General features: G+C 35.4%; 1 protein-coding gene across 1 annotated transcript in view; it reads right to left on the bottom strand.

Annotated features, from left to right (window-relative positions):
* The window catches only part of ADGRV1 (adhesion G protein-coupled receptor V1), a 596,733-nt gene that overhangs the window by 540,794 nt on the left and 34,499 nt on the right, over positions 1 to 21,440 (bottom strand). Inside the window, exons 2-5 of the mRNA XM_011978020.1 lie at positions 7,975 to 8,159; positions 5,030 to 5,179; positions 3,798 to 3,893; positions 1,513 to 1,617 (exon numbers count right to left, since the gene is read on the bottom strand). Of these exons, the coding sequence (XP_011833410.1) occupies positions 1,513 to 1,617; positions 3,798 to 3,893; positions 5,030 to 5,179; positions 7,975 to 8,159 (536 nt within the window). The remainder of the gene's footprint in view (positions 1 to 1,512; positions 1,618 to 3,797; positions 3,894 to 5,029; positions 5,180 to 7,974; positions 8,160 to 21,440) is intronic.

Below are 21,440 nucleotides of genomic sequence, written 5' to 3'. Positions count from 1 at the left end.
TACTATGTTTTTCATGCATTATTGCCCTCTGCTGTTCTATGTTCTGTGTAGTTAACATAACTACCATATGATGTGGACACCCACAAGCATGAACAAAACTATTCTATGCTTCCATAGAATTGTGTTACATAAATATAAGTTTCCATTTTATTGATATTACAATTGATAATTAGGAAAGAAACTGGTGTCTGAAATTGCTACCACTCTAATGTTTGAAAATAGTGTATGATCATGTTGCGGATCCTAAAAACACAGAAAACACAAAAATTAGTTGGAGATTTAAATGTGTATCTCATGGAACAGCAATGTGGTGACACAATGATTGGCACATGGTCAGTAAGCAATCAAATCACATGATTAGAGCTAGTACCTGAAAAATACATGTCACCCACAGCTTATCATATTCATGCCACATCCTGTAACATTTATGGATTCCCATGGTGGAGTGCAATGGCAATAAACACCATCCATTTGGTGTACTGAAAAAAATGGGGGGTAGGGGAAAGGCATGGTGGGTCATGACTGTAATCCCAGCTCTTTGGGAGGCTGAAGAGGGAGGATCATTTGTGCTCAGGAGTTCGAGACCAGCCTGGGCAACATAATGCAATTTCATCTCTACAAAAAACACTAAAACTTAGCTGGAAATGGTGATGCACACCTGTATTCCCAGCTATTCAGAAGGCTGATGCAGGAGGACTGCATGAGCTCAGGAGGTTGAGGCTGCAGTGAGCCATGACTGTGCCACTGCACTCCAGCCGGGGCATCAGAGTAAGATCCTCTCTCAAAAAAAAAAAAAACTAAAATAAAAATAAAATGGAGAAAGACAACATATTAAATAATTTTACATAAACCTAAGTAATCCATGGGTATTTTAAAATTCCTATTTTTGAAAACATTTATCATAAAAGTTTTATGAAATTTATAGAATTAACATTATTATTCTATCTTATGATTTATTTTTCCCACATAACTAAAATGTTAGCTTGTATTTCATGTAAGCATTGTATACACAAGCAGCAAGGAAAACATTTTTATATTAATCATGAAATGTATCAGATCAGAAAAGTATTCATCTTTATTTTAATTGTATTGTGTCGTGTTTATTATACAAGGAACTTTGATTTTCAAAACTGTAGCCACCTGGTATGAACTCCAGTGTTCGCATTTAAAGTGATTTCAGGGCCGGGTGCGGTGACTCACGCCTGTAATCCCAGCACTTTGGAGGCCTAGGCAGGCGGATCACCTGAGGCCAGGAGTTCAAGAACAGCCTGGCCAACATGGTGACACCCTGTCTCTACTACAAATACAAAACTTAGCCAGGCATGGTGGAGCGTGCCTGTAATCCCAGCTACTGGGGAGACTGAAGCAGGAGAATCACTTGAACCCAGGGAGCAGAGGTTGCACTGAGCTGAGATCATGCCACTGCACTCCAGCCTGGGCAACAGGGCAAGACTCTGTCTCAAAAATAAAAATAAAAGTAACTAAAATAAAATTACTTCGGAGTAAACTTACCTCAAAAGTCACCATGACCATTCCATAGGTTCCCTTTTCCCTGATGAGAGTAAGAGGCACGGACTCGTTTCTGCCCCTGGGCTCACTCACTGTGACTGAGGGAAGCTATTGAGGAGAGCAAGCACAGATGATGAGGAGCTGAGCAATCAGAGGTATGAGGCGGTAAAAACTATTACCTCAGAAACGCTCGATTTCCACAGACAAATCAATCCACACTGTATATAAGAATGTGATATTTCCTAGCCTCAATGAATTATAGCTTTAAAATGCTGAAAAAGTTAAAAATAATAGAGTAAAGGGAAGATAAAAACTAGTCAAGCAAAAGATGCAGTTTCTTGTCCTGGTTCTACCATCAAGTAGCTGTTCTGCTGAGGAATTTAAAGGTTTTTTAGTTGAAAGGTGACAAACTCAAATGCTCACAGAGGCCCAGGAGGTGACAGACATGAGTTAAGCCTCCAGACCAAGGCAGCAGGTCACTGGGACCACCACTTAGCCTTGCCCACAACCCCTCTTTCTCCACATCAGCCAACTTGTCAGTGAAAAGTAGACACTGCTAACAACTTTCAGGACAGGATCTCTGCAGGAGGTGAAAGCGAGGACTTCAAAAGAAATATGCTGATTTGGCTGGTGGAAATTCAAGGTGGGAGAGGAGGAATACAGACGCAGCCAAGTGCACACAGGTTACAGAAGCAGTGGCCAACTCTCCGGGTGACAGCAAAACTCAGTAGCTCCATCCATAACTGGGGTTAGGAATGCCCATCTTGAAGGGTTGTGATAAGGTTTCAATGCAATAGTTCACATCAAGTGCTTATACTAAGGCTTCTGTAAATGTTGCTACCTGACATATACTGAGGGTTCAGTAAATGTTGCTATTATTATCATCATCATCAATGTCATCTTCACTACCAACATAATCATCCTCAGGGTGGAAACCAAAGCCAGCCTATTGAGCCCCACTGTGAGCTCAATGGTTATTTAGTTTAATTTTAAGGATGTCAAAGGCTGCCTGGCAGCACTAAGACCCCCACCAGTCAGGGACCTGGGACTCATGCCAGAAACTAGGATTCATTTCCCAGAGGCTAAGATGTATAATGTCAACAACAACAACAAAATAAACCTTTAAACAAATCAGTATGAGGTCAGAGGTGATACACAGGGAGTTAGTGTAGCAGGAAAGCCATATGGAGAGAAATTAAGCGATTAAGGGAGCCTGCTTCATCATTAATAATTCCTTATCATTCAAATAAGAGATGGTTGATTAATTAACTTAATGTTTGTAAATGACAGTATAATGGAGGTTACCGAATTTCTGCTAAACTGAGGTTGGTCAAATACACTTTTTAATGAAGATACTGCATTATAAAGATCATATTTACCTATAGACCACTTGTTTCAAAGATAAGTTAAGGTACCAAGAAAATGACATACAATACAACCAATTGTAGTAGCAATCTAAAAATAAATGAAAAGCTGAGAAGTACTGCAACGTGTTTTATTAATTATAATTAGTAATGTGATTCAAAGAGACTCCAAGTCAGGAATGTTACTGGAGTCTAAAATTTAGTGGGCAAATTCAATTGTATTGGAGAAAAACTTGGTTTTATTTTAAGAGCTAGAAACAATTTATCTAAAGAAGGGCCCTATCTTGTGTATTTGTTTCCAAGCATAAAACCCTCTGATCATAGGATTGGCCAGAGCCACAGGAATTTAGTTAAGGAACAGAAAATAAACTATTGAGCAAAAGTGAGTGGGATGAAATGAAGTTTCAACCTTCAGAAAATATCAATTAATGGGAAAATCTTAAGAGTTGGGATGACTACAGAATTTTAAAGAGATGTAACACCTGCTATTCAATTTAAGTTCACAGTAAGTTTTTTGAAAAGTATTATTTCAATATGCTTTCTCATCTCCCATTAACTCCAAACTTTCAGAAGAGTCTGACAATCAACACTTTATTTAGGTGACATTTGGGGAAATCAGGCAAAAGCAATGGGTGGTATATCTGAATTAAAGACAAAAGTGGAAACAAAGGAGTCAGGTGGAACAATCAGCAAAAAGAGATTAGGACAACAGATGACCACGATCATACAAGCCTCCTCAATTCACAAACATCTTGGGTAGAACAAATGAATGGTCTACAGAATGTGAAACAGAGATAAAGTTAAAGCAAATTTTATTTAAATATCAAAAGACAGCATGATACTGCTAACATCACGAAAACTAATTTTTAAAATTTAATAAACTATTATCTAGCAACCACAAGTATCATCAAATTGTGTCCATACCATATTAAATGAAATAATTCCAAATGCATTGTCATTTGATAATATTGTCACAGTAACAGTCCTTGGCCATCCGAGCTTCACATTTGCTGTAGGTTTCTAAAATAAAATCCCAAAAATAAAATAATGAATTAAAAATAAAATAATAAATTAAATATTTATTTTTGTAGAATTTGTCTTCAAGTAGTTATTCAGAATATAATAAAAATACATATGTAATCTTAATGTACAGAATAAGTAAACATTCCAATTACATCAATATGGTTAAGAAGTTCCAAATGAAAAATTTTCAAAAAAGTTTTGAAAAGCATAAGTCACTGACTCTTAATAATATATGATAGTATAATTATAAACCATCACTGGCTAGTAATACTATATTATAAATTAGTTATAATTACTATGCTGTCACTAATATAACAGAATTAAGTACACACACAGTACAAAATTCAATGTAATTTTTCTCATGCTATTGAAGGTACTGGAACTTTAGAATTAGTTATTCTATGAATCACAGAACCAAATTGAAGATAAAACATTAAAACTATGTTTACAAAATGCAGAGTTTTCTGTAACATTTGCACAGATGTTCAAGAGCAGCACAAAAGTATATTTTTTAAAGAATGACTTAAAAGAGCAAAACATAACTGTTTCAAGTGTCATTTTCACAAATATTTTAATGGTAGTGACACAATTATTTAAAAAAAAAAAATCTTAATGCTCTTTAGAAAAAACCACCAGAATGTTGTTAGCGAGTCACTGCCTCAACCTAATAGATGAAGCCATAAAGTTCAATTAAACCTAAGACTACTCAAGTTTTTTTCCCCAGCGGTACTCTGAATTTAAGTCACAGGGACCTCCCACTTCCATGCCTGCTTTTTGTATCCTTGTCCTTTGAACTCAGAAGTCACAGTCATTCTTTGCATATCTGGTAGCAGGCGAGGAATAAAAGAAAAAAAGGCCAAAGGGAAGGCAAAGTTTTCTGGAGCAAGTGTCACGGCAATTCCCGAGTAAGGTGAATGGATTCAAAAACTAGCTGTGGAATTTCTGAACAAGATCAAGGAATAACCAGATTATGGAAATGCTGAAGAGGTTGTCAGTTCTGGATTCTACGAATACCACCACCAGTTATCTGAATTGGCTCATCTCTAGATAGATACGTTGTTAAGCACTAAAAGATTTTTACAAGTTTTATAAGTCCTCCTTATAATTTCTATAAGGAGGAAACATGGACTTACTTGTAATGTTAAGTGAAAAATAAAAGTTTCATCAGGCTCTGGTAAGTCATCATCACATACTGCTATGTACACTGTTCTGTTTGTTTCTCCAGCAGGTATAAAAGCTGCAGCATATGTATCAAAAAAGTCACCACTGTCCTCTCCATACAGCTATGAAATGCAAAATATAGATCATTCTTACTTAACACAGTATTAGGACAAGTAAAACTGATGTTAATTACAGCAATCAAGAGAAAAAGCATAAATCAAGTGACTTTTATATTTATCAACAGGGTGTACAAAAACAAAAATCATAAATATTTAACAACTGAAAAAACTTATCTTCAGAAATAAACAAATGATTCTAGGCCAGGCTCAGTGGCTCACTACTGTAATCCCAGCACTTTGGGAGGCCAAGGTGGGCGGATCACAAGGTCAAGAGTTTGAGATCAGCCTAGCCAATATGGTAAAATCCCGTCTCTAATAAAAATACAAAAATTAGCTGGGCGTGGTAGTGTGCGTCTGTAGTCCCAGCTACTCCGGAGGCAGGAGAATCGCTTGAACCTGGGAGGCAGAGGTTGCAATGAGTTGAGATCGCACCACTGTACTCCAGCCTGGGCAACAGAGCAAGACTTCGCCTCAAAAAAAAAAAAGAAAAAAGAAATGATTCTAAACAAAATCATTTGTTCATGTTGTGAAATGAAAACAAATATTACACAGAAAAATAATAATTATATAGGAAAGCAATTATGTGAATTTTTTTCTCTGCTCTTGATTGATCTGGAGTAGACTACAGCAAACCTAACAAGACGACAAATTATAACTAAAATTCTCAAAAAAATGTTGTATATATGCAAAGCAACACAATAGAATATTATTCAGCCATCAAAAAGAACGAAATCCTTTCATTTGCAGCAACATGAATGTAAAAAGAGGTCATTATGTTAAGTGAAATAAGCCAGGCGCTGAAAAATAGATATTGCATCTTCTCATCCACACATTCTCATCCAGCTAAAAATGTGGATCTGATGGAGGTAGAGAGTAGAATGGTGGTTACCAGAGGCTGAGAAGGGAAGAGGACAATGAATAGAAGTTGGTTAAGAAGTCAAAAACAGAAGGAATGGGTTCCAATATTCGATAGTACAATAGGAAAATTATAGTTAACATTAATTTATTGTATCAAATAATTTAATATATCAAAATAGATAGAAGAGGGGAATTGTAATGCTTCCAACACAAAGAAAAAATTAATGTTTGAAGTGAGGGATATCCCAATTCCCCTAATTTGATCATTACACATTGTATACAAATATTAAAATATCACATATACCCCCCAAAATATGTACAACAATTATATATTGACAAAAAAGAGAGAAGGAAAAGAAAGAGGTGTATGTGGCCTGACAAAAAATGTGTCAGGAAAATCAATTATTTCCCTATCTGTTTCAAAGAAACTGCTATTTCCCAAACTCAACCTAAAGTTGTACTCATATTCTCCCACATCTCCAATAAAGATCTAATTCTTTTAGCATTTCAAATGTTTTAGTCATCATAAACTTCTCCTTAACTTTTTAAGATCTTATTCTGTAAAATGAGCATGACTAGTAAGAGTCTCCACATTATTAGTAAGATTCTGCATGACCTTGTGCAGATCAACATGCGATCTCTTTCACCAAACAGCACAAAATGAGCAATTTAACTACTAGAAAAAATATTTGATTTAGTACCAATAAAAAACATGTACAGGGAAGTTTTAGTCAATTCCTAGTTCTCATACATAAAAATAAGTTTTAAATAGTTGAGAAATCCAAGTAAGTTGTCAAGGGTGTTGGAAATATACCTTACTATAGAAAATGACACAAACTTTAAGAAAGAATTATCAAGAGCCACTGAAACAAACAGAAAAGCACAGTAATTCAGCCTATGAAAATCATTCCATCAATTTCATTAATCAAATGCAAATTAATCAAATAATTAACAATTCAAAATAAGTAAAAATCAAAATATATACACATATATATATTCACCAGAATAACATTCATAGTAGTAAAAATTAGAAGCAACCTCAATGAAAAGGAAGAACGATGAGGAAGTAATTACAACACCATCAAGAAAAGTTGTGAAAATGATAAAGGAATCTGAAAAAATTTTTAAGATTCAATGAAAATTATGTGAAAAAGATTATCTAATATAATGCATACTCTAAAAATAATTTCTCTATATAGCTGTATGTCACAAATAACTAAAATTATAGCATTGGATTTGTTCATAGGTCATTTTTCTGCATCTTCTCTTTTTATAATATTTCATAATGTGATTATTAAACCTACTACTTAAAATTTTATTTTTACAAACAAAATGTTTAAGTACTTTGAGACTCAAATATAGCAATGTTCTTAGTGGTCATATAACATAACTTTCTGGTTAAAAGTAGATACACACTCACGCACACACAATCCACCCAGTAACTAAACTGTGTGCAAGGTAGATCTATAGTTTAACAAATTCTACCTAACATTCACTTAAGTTAATATTCTTAATTTTTCCCACTAAAAGAGTTCTCAGACATAACTAAAGTTTTTTTTACTATTGTCAGTTTTCTACTTTTAAATATTCCATACATTTTCTCTACACCACCTTACAATAGATAGTATATCTGAGCAGAGATAACTACAATCCAAATTACCCAAAATGAAAAGTTCTTGTTCTAAAATAAATATATGAACACTATAAAATGATCAGTCTATATCTTTAAAAATAGTACTGTCAAATGCACATGGTTATGTTGGAGCACTCTATAAACCTATAAGAGATAAAAATGGAATAGTGTTATGTGCAAATCATCTATCATTTACCATAATGAAACTGCTCAAAATCTCAAACGGAAAAAAAAAAAATTCCTTGCCATTAAAACTAAGAAATTTCATATCTATTTCAGTAAAAATAGAACTATAATAATTTCTTACCGATACAATTGCAGTAACATTTGCTGGCTCTCCTATCCTTTCAATGATAAGACGAATAACTGTTGTACTTGTTTCATTAACAACAAATTCGGTTTGCCCAGTAAATCTTATTTCTGTTTCTCCAAACACAAATAGGATGAGTAAAGCTGAAAGAAGATTTACTAATAAAGATGCAGAGGGCATCCCTAAAACAAAACAAAACAAAACAAAATGTATATATGTATAAAATTCACAAAATATATCTAATCTATTTTCATTAGATTGTGATGTTTATAGACATAAACACAGTATGAAAAGTTAGACAGCAAACAACTAAGACATAAATATATCAACTACTAAGCCATCAAACTCAGATGTGTGATGACAGAAGTTAAAAAAATCACGATTGTACTCTTATGGTTCTTTTTCTACCATTCAGAAATACTTTTTGCTTTTTAGCTTCTATACCAAGATAATAGTTATAAGTTAAACTTACTTATTAAATTTAGTTCATGTAAAAAATTTATTGACATCCACACTTTAAGAAAAACCTAAGCAGCAACATGGAAATTTAAAGACCGTATTTATACAAATAAAACTATGAAATACCAGCCAAAACTGAAACAGTTGAAGCTACATTTCTAGCAACAAATTGATTTCTTGGTTGGTGTTTACTTTTTCCTTAAATTTGTCTCCTTTGAGAATTTTTTTTAATTCTTAGTCATTGCAAGGAAATTCTAATCCTCTCAAAGAAGGGATAAATTTCCAGGACTTAAATTTCTTTCATTTTACTAGCTAAAATACTAAGACCACATCTAAGAAAATGTTCATGTTGCTTTAAAATAAGCAAGTTTATCAAAGTGTATATTTCCTTTTTTTCATGATACCTTTTTTTTTTTTTTTTTTTTACTACGATATGTATATGTATGAGTCATCAATATTGTTCCTACTTTCAGCACTCTGGGATTCAAGAGCTTTCAAAAGCACAACAGTGCAGTGGTCTCCTGAAAATGCTGCTGTTTTGTAATGTAGATGTACCTCTAAAAATGTGAACAATTTCCCTCATGGATCATTAAGATTCCAATGGATCTATGTGATCAGTCACACGAACATAAAAAGTTCACGTGTTTTAAAGAGCTGCATTACATATTCTATGAGCCAAAATGCTTCCTATTAATCTTTACCTTGGCCAAGAAGTAAAAAAATTTTCTTGTTTGTGATGTTTCCACTTGGCTACACATGGCTTTATATTTAGACACACCAAATACATGAGTTCCTGATATATTTTAGGATTTAAATGCAACGTTCTCAGTTAAGTATATACGGATAATGCAGTCTGAGACTGCTCAATGATGTCTCACACACTTCTGACTACAAAACCCAGACAGGGATGCTGAGTTCAAATGGAGTCCAGGAAAGGGATATAAGCTAACAGGGACAGAGATGCTGAAGGATTGGGACTTCTTTTGTACCTGTCCCTTCTCTCCAGGCAAACCTGCCAGAAGACTAATGAAATCTGAAGAAGAAATAAAATAGTTTTCCTTGACCAGCTGCAAACTCTTCCCTGTCTTCTAATCCAGTAATGTTCGTGGAAAGAAAGGAAATGAAAAAGATGAGAGAAAGGGAAGGGAAAAAAGCAAAGCATTTGTGAGACAGGAAAGTGGGAGCAGTTCTGAGCTAAACCAAAGCCAAGTGAAGGTCTTTTTATGGAATCCCAAAGCCAGAATGATTTTACACCCCACTTAGGACAAATAGTGGGAAGGAAATGAACAAAGTACAATGAAGAGAGTACAAAATGAAGAGGGAGAAAGAAGGTGGCAACCTAGGCTTTGGAAAAATCAACTATGGTCTACTGTGATTTTGAAAGAAAAATCTAAAGTCCTTGAACGGGAGATGTGATAGAACCGTGAACTGAGAGAAATAAGACATCTGAAGTGCAATGTGAGACAGAGTGAAAGTGAGATTACAGCATGAGTAGAGGGAATCACAAACAAGTAAGAACAGTTCTCAAAATCTGTCCTGCATAAAGATCACCTCAGGCATTTGTTAAAATGCAAATTCTCACTCTCAAAAATTCTGATCTGGTGAGTCTAGAGTGAGGTCCAGGAATATGCATTTAAAACAAGTAGCCCTATTAATTCTGATGCAACTGATCCTTGGTATAATACACTTTGAGAATTACTGTCCTAGAGTGTGAGGAATAGTGTTAGAAGTGTGTCCTGGAGTGAACATACAAAAGGTCACATTTGTAGTTACGAGTTAACTACTGAACTTTTTCAATGCTATATGTGCAAACTTCCTCATATGTTTTTTCATATTCTGATATCGCATTTTAAGATTTTGTGCATTCTGAATAAAAGCTGTAATGCCTTTTACAGAGTGATCATAACAGCAAATGCTTATATAGCACTGTTTTAAGGTACTTTATGTACATTAACACATTTAATCCTTACAATATCTCTATGAAGAAGGTGAGCATAGCATTAGTACCATTTTATAGCTGAGAAAACTAAAGCAGAGATAGGTTAGTTAACATATGCAATATTATTCAGTTAAGTGGCTATGTGGGCTTTGAAAGCTAACTCCAAACTCTCTACCCAATAACCACACCATACTGCCATTTACATTTTATTTCAACAAATCACACACCACCACCTTGAATAATATGATAGATCATTTATGCTACGTTTCCAAGCATTCAGATATTTCAAGCTCATGCACAATAACCAAAACTCCCATAAGAATGCATAATTTTGAATCTCCTAAAAGTTTCACTTTATTATTCTAATAAACATTACATTTATTTAAATGACACTACAGTTTTCTTGACTACTTTAAATATTTAACAGCATCTTTTTATGTCAGGACCAATAGCTCAAATGCTGCATTCTTACAGTTTCCCAGGCAATTAGAGCTCCAAGATCCTGTGTTTAAGTCAATAAATTCATTTGAAATTGGTCCACATCAGTGAGTTTTGAGATTATGCAAAATGAGCACACAGGCATGATTGGAAATGCCTCAAATTCTGTGACATCATTGATAATTGCATCTCCTTTGCTTTCATCTTTTCACACTGTATGAAAAGTTGTTGGGGCAAAATTGGCATTCAATAGAATTTAAAGATTAAAAAAAGCTTTGAAAATGAAGTTCCCATTACAAGACACGCATAATTACACAAATGCTGAATAGTTTATTTTTTAGAGTAGCTTGGTACACTTCCCTCTATCATACTAAAAATCTAATCTTTGGAATTCCGGTTTTTTTTAAATAAAACTCAGAAGACAAGGCATTAGTAATAAATGACGCAGTGCATAAGTCTTAAATCTATTTTAGGTCATTTTCTTCTCTTATTAGATTTAACAAAATTTTTTCATGCCCCGTCAGACCACTTATTTTTAAACTTCTCTATAAAATGAATTTCAAATGTATGTTTTAAGATCATGATGTGCATAATTTGTATTCTGTTGCAATTGTGAAAGAATAATTGCTTCACTGACATCATTCTTCTTCTCTAATGGGATGATATTCCAATATTCAAGTCCTCTCATTTCCAGCTATCATCCATGTTCTCTTCGCACCTCTCACTTTTGTTTTGTATGATTCAAAAGAAATTAAAACTCTTTCTTCTCTAATCTCTTAATAGATCTCTTATCATGCTACGATGATATGTAATTTAATTTCTTGCTTCTTATTTCCTGAATTCTACTGTGAGATTTTGATAAGTCCTGATAGCACACAGGCAGAAAATCTCAAATTCTTGAATTCTAGTAATCATATTCAGTCTCTCCAACAAGTCACCTAATTTTGCTCCAAAAAAAATTCAGAATTACCTTCTGGACTATATTAGAGCAGCTCTTACAATGCAAAATGGTTGTTTTCAGAAAAGCAGCTTACAGTTTAATATAACATTTGTATATTGTGTACCTGTACGTCATGCAACACCCTGTGCTAATCTATCACCGAGGACACAAAGATACTTAAAATATGTTCCTTGGCTCAAACAGAATCATAGGGTTGGCCATTCAGATCAGGTCAATCAAAGCCAAGAAGACAGAAGACACAATTAGGAAACTTCCCCTTAAGCATAAAAATGGAAATTCCCTCTACCACTGTATTTGGGATTGTGATAATTGGGGCAAGTTCTCCCACAGTCTGGAAATGACACAAACACAGCCAAAGACAGAGCCAAGGGGATGAAAGGAGCCACATTTTGATAATCAAGCTTAAGCTCTTGAATTCAGCTTTATCCTGGATTTTCCAGCTAATGAGACAATAAATTACATTTTGTGCTCTAGCTGGATTGGGTTGGGTTTTCTGTTGCTTTCAACATCAATATTTATCCGCCTATCTCCAGTTTGTGATACTGAAAACTCATATTACGATAAACAAACTGGAAAGTCCCCTCTGTCCCACTATAACATTCAACAGTATTATTCTTCTCTAAGCATTCATGAAAGGATGCCATGCTAGCTATCTTCTGTTCCCATGCAATTCTTACCACCATCTGTACTCACAGTCTAGTGTTTTCCCCTCCAGCTCATAACTGGCAATGACTAATAGGACACTTAGACAAACTAAGGATGTCTTCAGAATAGAACACAGCAGGACAAGAATGTACCATATTGACTCAGTGTCTGAAAAAGCTAAGCCCCTTCTGATTGTCACCAAGGAACCCCAATATCTTGCTTCTTTACATTAGTCTGACATTAATTTATTCCTATTGCTGTTTCTCAGGATGCTTCATTGTTCCTGTTTAAAAACGTAATCGTATTTTCCCTGCTTTATTTTTTACCTGGATTACTCAGCCCATAAAAGCATCAAATACTATAAAATTCATCAACAATGTTCATTATAACCAATAAATTCTAAATTCTGTTTATCTAGGACAGTACCTTCCTCCCATCTTGTCTCAAACAAGTGATGGGCACCTTAGAAATGTAATAGGTAGAGCATATTCTGATTAAAACGAAAGAGTCAAAGAGTGTTTTTTTCTATGTCTCAAGAACTATGCAGAAACAGAGTAGAATAAGGAAGAGAGTAAAATAAAAAAATAAGAATTAGGACCCAATAGAAGACAATGAAAGAAAATCATAATTCAATTAATTTTGCATTAATCAACTTCGATTAAAAAAACCTTCCCTCAATTTGAAAGTTAACTCCATCTCTTTACATTTCAGAATAAACAACTGTACAGTATCTATGAGTGATGGGACAAGGACCTGAAAAGACAAACATTACTAGTGCAGAACTGAATGAATGCATTGACCTTTTAGCTTCATCTTTTGCCTTGTCAATGCCATAGCAAGCATCTTCCCACGGAGTGACCACCAGGTAATTAATACTGAAAATATGATCCTAAAGGAACAAGGTTTTCAAGTTTAGAATTACTTGAATTCTATTACATCTACTAAGGGGCATTCTAAAACTATAGAATTACTCCTGTGGAACAAGAGAAGCTTCGTCGTTCCTATCATCAATTATTCAGCTTCTAAGAATTCTTAATCTGTCTTATTTGTATTTGGCAAGAACCACCAAAAAAAATGACCTTTGCCCTCTCCCAAACCAAAACAGAATTTAAATTTATAACTTCCAAAAACAAAGTACTCTAATGTTACAAATAGAATAAGTGCTAAACATTTTTAAAGTAATAAATAAAATGAATAGTCTCTTACTCAGACTGTAGTTAATGTCATTTGTCTTTATCTTCAATTTTTAAGAAATACATTTTATTTTATTCATTTTTAAATACCTTATATACGCACGTGGCAAAATATTTAAAAAGAACAAAAAGATAAACAGTAAAAAATAAGCCTCCCTCACAGTACCCTCCACCAGCCATATGCTGCTCCTACCCACAGTGAATCCCAGTTATCAACTTCATTTATATCTCTCAAGAGATTGTTTATGCGTGTGTATATATATACAGACATATATGTATTTCTACAGAAGACAGACCATAGAAATCTGTGTGTGTGTGTGTGTACATATATGTATTCCTACAGAAAACAGACTATATAAATCAGCACACCTTTCCAAGATGTTAGTTAACAAAGGAATACCAGGCTTCCATGTAGACCTTTGTGTTAGGAATATGTTTATTGTTTCAGACACATACCATCATCATTGTATATCTCATCAATAAAATGCCAGTTTCCACTGACTTTCACTACACCCACCGATTCACTCTTGGGGAACAGCTGATACAATTATGGTAACTTCAACCTACATCAATCAAAAGTGTTTGTCCTCTACACATGATGGGCAACAGTCATGCTGGGATCCCTGTTTCTATTATCCTGGAATCCCTTTGAATCCTTTCCTGTGTTTCATTCTCTGTTTGTTAATCCCATATTTTCTTCTTTCTTAGTTTATTTGGTTTATTCCCTTGTTTTGATGGAGAAAACTCTCCAGTAACATCCTGAGACAGCATATGTAGAGATAAATGTTTTAGGTCTTGTATGTTAGGAATTATCACAATAATATCCTTCCACTTAACTAACGGTTTAACTGAGTATAGAATTGTAGGTAAAAATAATGTTCTTTCAGAATTTTGAAAGCCTCAGTCCACTGTTTTCAAACACCTAGTGTTGCTACTAAAAAATCTAAAATTGTTTTGATTCTGAAGTGTTTGTGACCCGTTCTGATTGTGCTGTCCGCCCTCTGGAAGGTTCTTCTCATTGTAAAGTGTTCTGAAACTTCAGAATGATGTATCTTGGAATTAGTTCATTCTTGCCCATTTGGCTGAACACTCTGTAAATTCCCTTCAATGTGCCACTCATATCCTTCAGACAGACAGTTTCCTTTATTATTTCACAATGATTTCTGCCCCAACTCCATTTTCACTGATCTCTCTCCCAGAATTCCTATTATTTGGTACTGCTATTCTGAGGATGGTTCTCTCATTTTCTTATATCTTATTCTCTCTAATTTCCAATTCTTTTATTTTTGCTCTGCTTTCCAAGAATTTAATTCACATTAAATTTCAATTATCCTAGTATTTTTTAATTCATGCTATCATGTTTTCAATTTCTAAGAATTTAACAGTATCCTGTTATTTTTCTATTAATCCAATGGTTTTGTAAAATATCTTAGAAAATATTGATTTTTTAAAAAATCTTCCCTCTTTATATTCTTTGTTACCTCTAAATTAACAAAAACAAAATCTGTTATTTATTCTGGAATGTATCTTCTATATCTGGTAATTCTTGATCATCTGTATATACTTAAAATTATGAGACTAAACTGATGACTGGATGCTCTGAATATCTGGATCTTCATATCTTCATATGATCAAGGATAAGAGACCAAAATAGTATTTGAAAGTTGTGAGCATGTGTAGAAGAATGTGGCTTGTCAACTTTGGGTGAACGAGTGAACCACTTATTAGAAAGTCCCAATTTTAGTATCTATAGAAAAAACTTTACTCTTACATCGATCAGTTTCCCCAAAGAAGAATCTTCCATACTCCCATCTAAAGGGTACAGATATAATTACCAAGACATCTGGGATCCAATAGAAAGTGGTAAAAAACTGGACTCTCTGAATTCAGTCATCATATGGTCACTTAATCCCCTGTTTTGCTTAGGGATCCTAACCCACAAACATGGCTCACATCATCGTTCAAGAGATCCTGTTTTACCTTTCCTAGAGAATGAACACCAGATTTGGAGGGGTAAGCAGGAGGTCAGCAGCAGCACAGGATGGAAGGGATGATGATTTTAAGGATATCCTGGAGCAGTTTTCTCCCCATCTAGTTGCTCACACACCACCAAAGTTGTAAAGGTACCTGATACTATTATTTCCTGTGCCTTTAGTGGTGATTTCTATATAAATTTGACTATTTTTCAGCCTCCTTGCTTACTGCTAAGCTTTCTTGGGTCTGCTAAGGGAATCACTACTCAACCATCTGCCTTCTGGCTCCAGAACTGAGTTGCAATTGTTTCTTCTCGCCTTCCTTTTGTCCTTGGAGGTTTATCTAATTGTTTGAAAATGTTTTTCTGTAAAGTGCTACATTAAAGGTAACTACCTGAATAGTTAAAATTCTATACCCAATGAAACTATTCGTTAAGTGGAAGGATAATGTCATGATAATTCCTAATATACAAGACCTAAAACTTTCGTCTCTACATACCCTTTCTCAAGATGTTCCTGGAGGGTGTTCTCCATCAAAACAAGGGAATAAACCAAGTAAACTAAGAAAGAAGAAAAGACAGGATCAGTAATCAAGAGTCAAACACAGCAAAGCATCAAAGGAAATCCCAGGATGATATAAAGGGGGATACCAGGATGTCTGCTGCCCCCCTAGGTGTAGAGGGCAACCACTTTTGACTGATGTGCATTTGACAACATGTGGTCTAGGAAAGTGTAAATTACCATAATTGTGTCTACCCTTCCCTGGAGAATGAACGGATAGGTGTAGTGAAAGTCAATGGAAACTGCCATTTTATTGATGAGTTCTACAATAATTATGGTGTGTAGCTGAGACAATAAATACATTTGCAACACTAATATCTACCTGGGAGCCTAATATTCCTCTTAAACAATGCCCTTTTGTTTCCTTCTATGTAGTTGTCACAATTTGCATTTATTGTGTTTCTTTCCTTAGAACAAAAACGCCTGCAGGATAATGACCTTGCCCATCTTGAATAGCTTTACCTACCCACCACCTAGTACAGTCCCTGGTATACGATGACCCTCAAGACATACTTATTTAATGAAAAACCAAGTAAAGAAATACATTAACCCACCTTCTTAGAGTAATGAGAAGGTAGGAAAAGCACGGTATAGAAAAAGAAAGCAAGAGACTCTCTTCGTCCTCCCTTGCCTTATTTAGTTTTGTCAGATTCAGACAAATACAGTTATTTTACTCTGACAATGGCACAGGCACAGACATGACGTTCACGTTTGACTTTTTCTTAGGGTATCCAAAACTTGAACACAAGACGAGGAGTAGTGTTTGGACTATGCTTTTAATGATCATACAGGACACAGACCCACCCAATAAAACACACTTAGTCAAATCAACAATTGTTTACCATTGATAAAAGATCTCAGACTTAGTGAAGTCACATGTAAATTTGGAAAAATTTGTCCTATAAAAGTGCAAGTACTTTTTTCTTTTTTTTTTTTTTCATCATTTTACTTGGCTGAAATGTGCAGGTAATTTTTGTATAGTGAAACAGATAATCCACAGGTTACAGCTTTATTTCCCGGTAGGATGTTAACTAGTTTTACATCTCACCCAGAAACCTTACCTTAACATTTCTTTATTAATTTTCTTGTAAATACTTTGTTCCAGAAATGCTCTTTGAACCAATATTAACACTCTATTAGTTTCCTCACTAACTAATGGGTTGAATAAAATCTTGACAGGTTCATTTCATGTTTGTATGAGAGTTACGCTTATAAACTTTCAAAAAATGTACCTAAACACAATAATATTTTTCAGAAAAGTAACCATGATATCACAAATTGCCATGGTACATACATAAGACTGATTCTACAATGGCCATTTCCATGAACAATGATGCAGTATAGATAAATACTTCCAGGAAAAGTAACATTTTACATAACAGAAACAGGGCAAGTAAATACTTGATCTAATACATAAAGTCATTTTTTTAAATTTTTTATTTTTTTATTTTATTATTTGAGAAGCAGTCTCACTCTATCACCAGGCTGGAGTGCAGAGGCGTGATCTTGGCTCACTGCAACCTCCACCTCCTGGGTTCAAGCGATTCTCCTGCCTCAGCCTCCTGAGTAGCTAGGACTACAGGCACACACCACCATGCCCAGCTAATTTTTGTATTTTCAGTAGAGACAAGGTTTCACCATGTTGGCCAGGATGGTCTCGATCTCTTGACCTCATGATCTACCCGCCTCGGCCTTCCAGAGTGCTGGGGTTACATACAGTCTTTTAACTCATGTAACTGGACTTCTGATTTCTATCTTCTTTCTGGAATATTTAAGCTTGACATTTTCCATGAGATCATGTACTCCCACTTGCATGAGTCATCAAGAAAAAGATCACAAAAGCCATTCGAGCTGTTTATATTTGGACTACATATGCCCACCATGGAAACAGGAAGAACAGCGTAGAGAAGCTTTAATTCCAGGGCTCTGTGGAGCTCTAGAAGATTATGGGTTTCAATTGCGCTTTCTCTCTCCCACATTTGCAAAGCACAAAATGAAAATCTCACTAATCTAAATCTTTTGAGGCCAATTTAGAAGCAACAAAATAAGTCAAAGTTTGCTCATATACGTTATAAATCTGAGTATGTGACAGTATCTCTGTCAAGTAGTAAGATACCACTTGTCTTTTAGGTCCTCTAAAAAGTAAGGATCATACGTTTAACTAAGATTTCTTAAACCACCATTAGATGGCACCCCTCCATCTACAAAAATAATCAACCACAAGAATTTCCCAAATTATGAAGAGGTCTGAAGGATCTAAGGATAGAATTTTGCCCCCTATAACTCTTCTCAAACAAAGATAATTTTGTAATCCCACATAGATCTTAAAAAGTCATGAAAGCAGTTTTCTTGAAATTAAGATCTCACTGAAAACAGCTTTAATTAGCTCTAGTCAAATAAAAACTATTTTTTCTCCTAAGATTTAGTAGTAGTATCTAAATTTTTAAAATTGTTTCTTTGGATTCTTTCTGTGAGTTTCTTTCTCTTCATTGAAGACAGTCTGCTTTTATTGAAGAATCTAGGTGCCTATGCTTTCTAAATGAATTATTTGCACTCACTGCCAGTAAGAAAGAAAGCAAAAGAGGGAATTTAATGTTATAAACCCAGATGCCGAGGGATATGTGTCTTTTAGTCCAAACTGTGTTTACAAAACAATACTAAAAGATCATTTTTGCCAAGATTTAAAATTTGTAGATTTCACATTTAAAAAATGGATTTCTAGATTTTGAAAAATTACCAACTGGCAAATCTGGGTCCACATTTCTGCATGGCACCCCTTGCCTGGAGCTAAGCAGTAGCTGCCAGTTAGACAGAGAATTTGCTCTCCTATACCCTCCTAATGTCTCCTTAGAGTAGAGTCAAAGAGGAAAGTAAGACATATCTTATCTCCATGTCATTCAGAAGTGGAAAAGCAGTTCACAAGGTGGTGAGCGTGCATGTGTACGTGCACGCCCACACGTGTGTGCATGCACATACACACACATGCACGCTCACCACCTTGTGGAATGCCTCCATGCAGTGTCCCAGGACTTTGATTTTATAGGACAATGGGAAGAATTTCTGGCAGTGCCTCCATGGGCATCCTACCACAGATGTCATGAAGCCTTTAGCTGGACACTGCAAGCGCCTCCTGGGGTGTTGAGCCCTGAGTCACCTCCAAAGCAGGAGGCAAGCACTGATTCCACTCAGCCTTGGGCTCCAATCTAGTCACTGCCATCTTCCCAGCTGTGGAAGTTTAGACAAGTCACTTCCCTTCACATGGCCTTGAGTTTCCTCGATTGTTAAAGGGAAGCAAAATGAACAGCTATAGCACTGAAGTATTCATGAGGCCCAGGGGAGGGAATGAGGGAATCCATCTCTGTGCACCATGAAGTGCCAGTTTCTAGGCTCTAGACCTTCAATCTCCACATGGTCAAGAGACCAAAGGAAACAGCATTGGGCATCCTGGACTGTCTTATATGAGCACCACCCGTCCACCCACAATCTCCTGCCTACCCTTCACAGTAGCAACATTAGAGTGAAGGAATGTTTGAAGTAGACGGAAACATTGAGAGCTCAGGAAAATTGAAAAGAACAATGAAAACTCATCATGGACTTCAAGGTCAGAAGAGAAATGAATTACAACACTATATGTGAAAGAACAAAATGCTGGGATTTCTGATGTTCCTGGATGTACCCCCAAAGTTTGAACCACAGTATCTGCCACCTCTACACACTGCAACTGGCATGGGAAGCACAGGTAGAGGTCTGGGAACTTTGCAGATGCCTATCCTCCCAGCTACATGTATGACCTCAGAGAAGGAGAACAGTACTTTTCATGGTTAGAAAAAAAACGTTTGTATTTCATCTGTAATAATTGGTGGTTCCTCCAGGTTTAAAAAAAAGAAGAAAAAGAAATGATAGACACCAAAAGTTAGATCAAGAGGCCCTGAAAGTGTTTTGAAAGGGAAACCACTGCCACACCACTTTGCACGTGCCCAGTCTGTCTTCAGGCTTAAACACCACAAATCTTTTAACCACCCATCTTCTGCTGAGCTACCACCATTACTTTTTATCTTGATTTTTTAATGTCTATTAATCATTTCTATAACAAAATAGAAATACAAAGTATAATACAATTTGACTAATTAAAGTCAACACTTTTTTCCAGTATTTTTAGTTTTTAGCTAATTTTCTTTTTCTGTTCCAGGATCACATCCAGGACACCACATTACGTTGGGTTGTCATGTTTCCTTAGGCTCCTCTTGGCTGTGACATTTCCTCAGAGTTTTCTTATTTTCGATCCTTGGCGCTTTTGAGGAATGCAGTCAGGTATTCTGGAGCATGTCCCTCAGTTAGGATTTGTCTGATAACTTTCTCATGATTAGACTGGGGTTATTGGTTTTGGGGAAGACCAAAAAAGGCAAAAAGACCTTCTCATCACTTACACAAAAGGTACATACTATCAACATAACTTATCACTACTGATGTTGAGCTTGGTTACCTGGCCGAGGAAGTATTTGTCAGGATGCTCCACTGCAAAGTTACTCTTTCCCTCTTTTCCATATCAAATACTTTGGAAGGAAGTCATTATGTATAGCACCCCTCACCCCTTTTGAAAATCTCTTACTGCTTTCCATTAAATCAAACAAACTTACTTCCTCCCATCCATCTACCCACTTATTAAAAACTGTACCAGGCATCAAAACATTGTCAGGATGTTGTATTGTAAATGTGCAGAACTTGGGAATGGAATCTAATTGGAAGATGAACGGGATACATGCACGGTAGCCTAAAAGAATTTATGGAATACAGGATCATTACAGCATGTTTATGGAGATATGTTGCCAAAAGGCTAATTGACAATTGCAGATTTTCGTCTTCAAATACTCTCTGAAATCATGTGTTTACATTCATTATTTCTTCTGTTAATAAGACTCTTGATCATAATGTTCCAGGTTGTAGTGATGCTTGCACACCCTTATTGTCCAAGCCTCCAGCAATCCCCAACAGACTGATGGTCTTTACTCCATTTCCTTGGCTTCCTCAAGCAATTATAGTCTCCAGCAGTATCACCTGCAAACCACTTTCTAGCCATTAAAGATATAAACTGTTACCCAGAATTTAGACTAATTGGCCAGTTGGATAATTCCAACCTTCACACTGAAGAAAATGCAGCAGGGTCTAGCATCTATGCCCTTAGAGTACTCTGACACTTACCAGCAGGGTAAAATGAAGTTATAAGACTACTGACTTTATTTGGTTATTTTGATCTGGGATTAAGTCCAATGCTTTTCTGTTTTCTAATTCATCAA

Source organism: Mandrillus leucophaeus, unplaced genomic scaffold (assembly GCF_000951045.1).
Source record: "Mandrillus leucophaeus isolate KB7577 unplaced genomic scaffold, Mleu.le_1.0 Scaffold187, whole genome shotgun sequence".
NCBI lineage: Eukaryota > Metazoa > Chordata > Mammalia > Primates > Cercopithecidae > Mandrillus > Mandrillus leucophaeus.
Note: the sequence above shows the minus strand (reverse complement) of the source record. Positions and strands in the feature narration are given on the sequence as shown.